At 34.2% G+C, this 6,617-nt stretch overlaps 1 protein-coding gene across 3 annotated transcripts in view; it reads right to left on the reverse strand.

Annotated features, from left to right (window-relative positions):
- Window positions 1-6,617, reverse strand: part of LOC106463597 (cGMP-specific 3',5'-cyclic phosphodiesterase-like) — a 53,695-nt gene that overhangs the window by 29,005 nt on the left and 18,073 nt on the right. For all 3 annotated transcript variants that reach the window (XM_022391130.1, XM_022391133.1, XM_022391131.1), the window contains exon 6: window positions 4,203-4,277. In XM_022391130.1, the coding sequence (XP_022246838.1) occupies window positions 4,203-4,277 (75 nt within the window). The remainder of the gene's footprint in view (window positions 1-4,202; window positions 4,278-6,617) is intronic.

Here is a 6,617-nt window from a genome sequence, read left to right on the forward strand (position 1 = left end):
CATATTATATAGACTACACTAACGTGCCGTTTAGGCGGTTCGTTTAACCATTATACGTGAGGTACGTTTTTTTGGGGAGTGGTTAATGAAAGTGTTCCAAAACGCGACATTAATTTCTTGACGACCTAATATTTGATACATACTACTTTTTACCAAACCTTCTGTATGAGAAACTACAGTTCAGTTGAGAGGCACAAAAATCAGCATAGTTTTGTTTTTGAGAGCTAAGAATATTTCTATGTGACACGCAGTAGAACACTAAGTCAAACTATACATAATTTTAGCTTCTTTTCTATCTTTCGGTAAAAAGAAAAATCAATTTTTGGAAACCGTACTAGGGGCTTTAAAAGTTACGTTGGTTCTTATAATTATTAATTAGAGCTTCTGAGTGAAAGTAAAGAAAGGCGTACAATAATATGTCAACCACACTTGTAACTGTTATGTCCGGGGCTAAGGAGGCGTTGAACCTTTATTTCCACTAACAAATTACTTGATAAGAACTGTTACGGTGTAATCTGAATTAAATTGAAGTGTACTATTTGTTTGTAGTTAAGCACAAAGCTACACAATGGGCTATCTGTGCTCTGCCCACCACGGGTATTGAAACCCGAATTTGAAGTGTAATTAAGCATAAGTTTTAGTTATGTAACCAGACATCAGAATTAAGGTTAAGATCTTTGTAACACTCTTATTTATTTAGTTTAACCCCATATATTACTAATTATTATTTTCTTGAATTGATCTCCTCATGATTTAGAAAGTAAACTTTCTTCTTAGACATACAATAAAATACTAGCAACTTTAAATGTGCAAGTTGATGTGATTTTGATTTTTAATGTCTATTAAACAGGAACTTTATCCCCAGTGGCACAGCCGAGAGTCTGCGGACTTGTAACACTAGAAACCGGGTTTCGACATCCGTGGTGAGCATAACATAGATAGTCCAATTTGTAACTTTGTGTTTAACTATAAACAGACAAATAAAAATAGGAATGAAGGTTCTGATTCGCCCGCACTATAAAAATAGACAACAAATTTAGACAACAAATCGAAAGTTTAAACAAGCACTATATGAAACATGTAAAGATTCCATTAAGGATTAAGAAGGAATTAGATCATGGGATATTCGTTGCTTATTACTGAGAAAATTGAAAAATAGCAAGTTTGTTAGCAAATAGTCGATATTTTAAAATTAAAACCGAAATTCGTACCACGTTAGTTAGTTTGTGGCAGTTGGGTTTTAGGATAATTAATGTAAGGAACCCTGGCTGGTACATTAATTATAGGACGATAAAGGTAACACTAGATAAAAAGTATGAAAGTATGCTCGTCCAATTAGTGCACCTTGGAGTTTCCGATACGACTCCACAGAACTACAGAAAAATTACAAATACGTGAATAAAGTATATTCAGGGTAGGTACGTGGATACAAAGATAAAGTATATTCAGGGTAGGTACGTGGATACAAAGATAAAGTATATTCAGGGTAGGTACGTGGATACAAAGATAAAGTATATTCAGGGTAGGTACGCGAATACAAAGATAAAGTATATTCAGGTTATGTGGTACGAAAAGGTTTTCTGGATAATAATAACAAAACACAGACGCAACGCATATTCGTAAGCACGTTTAATATCAAACTGCATTTTTTTAATCAACAAGAACGGTCTCAGGGTCACGCCTTCTCCTTTTTCACGTCCAACCTGAATAACAACTTTATATTGACTAAAAGTGAGAAGATAATCAGCTAACCACGAGATACATTCGCTATAATTATTGTTCATAAACCTTGGGAAAACAACCAATTTACTTTGGGATACTGTCACTAAAACTACTACTAAAACTCTGAGATTGTTTGTTTGGTTGGTTGCTTATTTTCTCAGTCAAAAAATCATTCACACTATTGTTCGCGCTCTTTACGAAACTTCTTACTTCACTTTTATGAAAAATTAAATGGTCTTTCCTTTTACTCCCGATCATCAATCAAATATCTTTTCTTTAATTATGAATAACACGAATGGATTGAAATATTTAATTAAATTATCTTAAAATAAATCTTCATTTCGATGCAATATCGAAATTGGCTTGAATTCTTCATAACCTCTGAACAGTGGTTGAGCCAACGGGTCACGGTGGTCTAGTTGTTCATAAAACGTGGGAAGATAACAAGATTACCACGAGATACAGCCACTACAGCGACTGTTGACATAATTTAAGAAGACAACCGAACTGACTGCGGGATACAGTCATCAAAAGAAACAATTCACAAAGCATGAGAATACTGCTAACTAACCACGAGGTACACTAAAGTTATTGTTTACAAATAATAAGGTTTAAAACCAAAATGGAACTAATTAAATACATTTTGTGTGCAACAGTCAAGTCTCTGCGTGTTCAGAATATTGTAAACGCTCAGGTTACGTGACTTTGTTAAATTACCAGTCTCCTAGAAAATGGTTCAACCAGCGCTATTTTTATAAGCATTTATACCCGCTAAATTAAGTTAATTATTAAGCAATAACATGAACATTTATCAGTCGATGTGTTGTTATATTCGTGTAAGTATCAAAAACAGTGAAACACGTAGATATTAATTAAAATGTACTGCTTGTATGTTTGAAGATAGGAAGCTAAAACGGATGTGGTGTTAGGTTTTTTTGTGTTTTTTTATTGAGCAACACACAGGATAAGCGACCAGATCAGAGACCACTAAGATCTTGACATAGCCATACCTAATATAACACTGTTGACACGTGTGGTTAGTAACCAGATAGTGGTATCCGCCGCCTACGCGGCTACTTTTAACCAAGGTGGTATTAACAGTTACTGTTATAACTCTTCCACGTGTTCAGAGCGGCATATTTAATCTCGATCTACATCCCGACACGCTAATTACTAGGACACACCTGGCCCGAAACAAATGTGATAATGTAGAGTCTATATAAAAACCTCTTCAACAATGAAGAAAAAGTGATTGGTGTAGCTCAACTTGTTAATAAGATGAAGGGTGAACAGTTCACTAACGTAGACGTAAAAACGGTCGAGGTAGGAAAACTTAACACGAATGTTTGATTAAGGTCATGCTAGATATGTTCTGTGATCTTTCTTACAAAGGAGATCTTCAACAATGAAGAAAAAGTGATTGGTGTAGCTCAACTTGTTAATAAGATGAAGGGTGAACAGTTCACTAACGTAGACGTAAAAACGGTCGAGGTAGGAAAACTTAACACGAATGTTTGATTAAGGTCATGCTAGATATGTTCTGTGATCTTTCTTACAAAGGAGATCGGCAGAGACAAAACGGGAACCCTTGGCTTTTTGTTGTTGACCTGTGGGAAAGATCACTTGTTCGTTCTGTCAACTATATTTCGCTCATACTACAGAAACGACAAGTAAGGCTACATACTTCAAACAAAAATACTATATAAAGAATGCAACCAACAGAATAATACATTTTATTCGTATTTAATGTACCTCGATCATGAAAGCAGAGCTGTTAGTCATGACGTTTTGGAAACCATACTTCATTGAACTCTATTATGCATGATTTATTAATCATAAATATATATATTTTTTTTATTATAAAACTGATAAAATCTCAAACATTAGAAAACCATTTATCGGAGGTAATTTACCACATCTAAGCTTCAAATGAGACAAGACATAAACTCTCCTTCTCGCTTTTTAGGGCTGCAGGGTCGGATTAAGGTTCAATGGGGCCGTAAGTCCAGGAAATATTTGGAAATAATAATAATATCAACTCACATTCACTTCTATTCTGCTAGTTATACGAACCATACTTTTTTACTTGGGTGTCTGGTGGGGCCCTTGTATGGCTGGGACCCAGGCTTAGGTGGCCTATGTGTTAATCCGGTACTGGAGGGCTGATAATCTTAGATTTAAACTTAAAACCGAAACAACATTAATAGATACTACTAATAAATTCCTCATTAATGGGCAAAACTTTAGCTACAATATTTCTCATTAGAAATACTTTTAACTTACGTAAAAAACAACAACAAAAAAACGGTTTCTCATATCAGTAATGGCAAATTAATGTTACTTAATTAAAGAGAGGTATGTGAGACAAAGTGAAGACTAAAATACAGCCGCGAATATTGAAAAGAAGTTCGAGTTCATTTTTATTGCATTTCTTTGTTCATCGCGATATCTACCACGTGAAATTTTTTAGGGTAACTTACATTATCAACGCAGCAGGAGTAATGAACATTGTTGATAACATTAAAATCTGTCTCATTTCCCGTCCAGTTGAAGGTCTGTAAAAAGAAGGAAGAAGTTATGAAAAAGTCAAAAATAAGTAAAACGTAATAAAATCTGTTAAAAGCATTCATTATTACTACACAACAAAACAAGCTATGTAAAAAGATTAGTTGTAATAATAAAATAATTGCGTAAGTGAGGAAATAACAAATGCCAAAATAGAATATAAAGCAGTTGTAAAATAACTGTTATTAAGAAAACACGAAAACAACGTTTCGGGCAACAGCTCTTCATCAGGTTTCCAGTGAGAATGAAACTGTTAATACAAGGGTTAGGTTGAAAGAACACATAACACGTGCTTATATACTGTTCTGGAGCCTTCGAGTCTAGTGTTACTTGTTTTTTTCTATTTCGTATTATGTAAAAAAAGTTAATTAAACTTTTTCTATACAAGAAATCATTATGATTATAAAATAACAAAATTACGTGTAGGTTATCATCTACTGTAAAGTAGTGATAGTTGCAAAAAACATTTTCACCTAACGAAATGTTCATTAGAAAATATTCTTAAACACATCTCGTGAAGACTGAGTACTTGAGCTAGCAAAGCATATTTCCAAAGTGTTCTCAATTTTTGAAAATGTTATTCTTAATAACGTGCAGCAAACAGCTGTAAATCTTATCCATTGTGAGTGCCGCAGGGAATAGTTGTAAATCTTGTCCATTGTGAGTGCCGCAGGGAATAGTTGTAAATTTTATCCGTTGTGAGTGCCGCAGGTAATAGTTGTAAATGTTATCCATTGTGAGTGCCGCAGGGAATAGTTGTAAATTTTATCCGTTGTGAGTGCCGCAGGGAATAGTTGTAAATCTTATCCATTGTGAGTGCCGCAGGGAATAGTTGTAAATCTTATCCATTGTGAGTGCCGCAGGGAATAGTTGTAAATCTTATCCGTTGTGAGTGCCGCAGGGAATAGTTGTAAATTTTATCCGTTGTGAGTGGCGCAGGGAATAGTTGTAAATTTTATCCGTTGTGAGTGCCGCAGGGAATAGTTGTAAATTTTATCCCTTGTGCGTGAGACAGGGAATAGTTGTAAATCTTATCCGTTGCGAGTGTCGTAGGGAAATAGTTGTAAATCTTATCCATCGTGAGTGGTACATGTCAGTTGTGCTCGGTTTTATAGTGATGTATCCTAATAGTTCTTTTCTTTACAATTGTAATTGGATTTGTTACTTTTTAAATTTGTTGTTAAGCACAAGGTAACCCAGTGGGTTATATTTGCTGTATCTACCACGAGTATCGAAACCCGATTTTTAGCGGTGTGAACCCTCAGACTTACCGCTCAGCTACTGGTGGCTTGATTCATTTGACAATTAAACCTAATATAATTTAAATAAAAGGAACATTTGCGCCCACCTCAAACTTTTGTTAAATGTTTGTTGATGAATTGGGTATTAAAACTATTAAATGGAACTGCGAAAAGACTGGAAAATACTTTTGAAGGAATTACTATTTTTTTTTAAACACTCACTCTTGGACTGCTCACCTACATTTGACGCTTCTAATCTAAGCTATTACAGTAGTTAAAACTGTAAAACAACATCCAAATAAAAACATACAAGGTAGAAAAAAAGGGTTATCATATTCCAAGTATAAATATTGACAATCATAAATTGGTATAGTTTCATTTTCAATTTCAGAAGAAAAAAATCGAGCATACTAAGTTCATTATATCTTTATTTTAGACTCTACTCCTTTTTTGTTACGTCCCCAGGTAAGATTACGGATATACAGCATTAAAATTCGGGGTTCGATTCCCCTGTGGTAGATAGAGCTTAGATAACCTATTGTGTGGCTTTGAGTTAAAACACGCCTTGTTTTTTACATAAAATAGATGACGTCCTCGAAAAGAAATTTCAGTGCGTCTGTGGAAATCCTTTCTTTACCAAAGCAACACATGTGTCTTACCTTCACTCGGTAATCCATCAAAACAATAAATAGTATTACTTAGAGCACAATAAACTTTATGGTTGCATGTACGTCTTTAGTGAATAACTATCTGTAGTGCTTAAATTAAACTCCTACCACCTGGTGATCTTATCTCTGGTAAACACGCTCTTACGCTAGGAATGCCAATCATATGCTAAACGACACAAACATAATTGTATTACAGTGTGTCAAAAGACGTTTTGTAATCAGTAGGGCGCTCAACTAATAACAATTACCTTTGAAGTGGATTTTATCTACTTAAACTCATATTAGGATTTAGTTAAATTATTCTCCAGTATATCAGTATATATACATATATATTAGGTCGTCAAGAAATTAATATCGCTTTTTTAGATGACAAAACTTATATATCAAAACAAAACATTCATTAAACGAAATAGTCTCCATT

This window comes from Limulus polyphemus, unplaced genomic scaffold (genome assembly GCF_000517525.1).
Source record: "Limulus polyphemus unplaced genomic scaffold, Limulus_polyphemus-2.1.2 Scaffold1443, whole genome shotgun sequence".
Classification (NCBI taxonomy): Eukaryota; Metazoa; Arthropoda; class Merostomata; order Xiphosura; family Limulidae; genus Limulus; species Limulus polyphemus.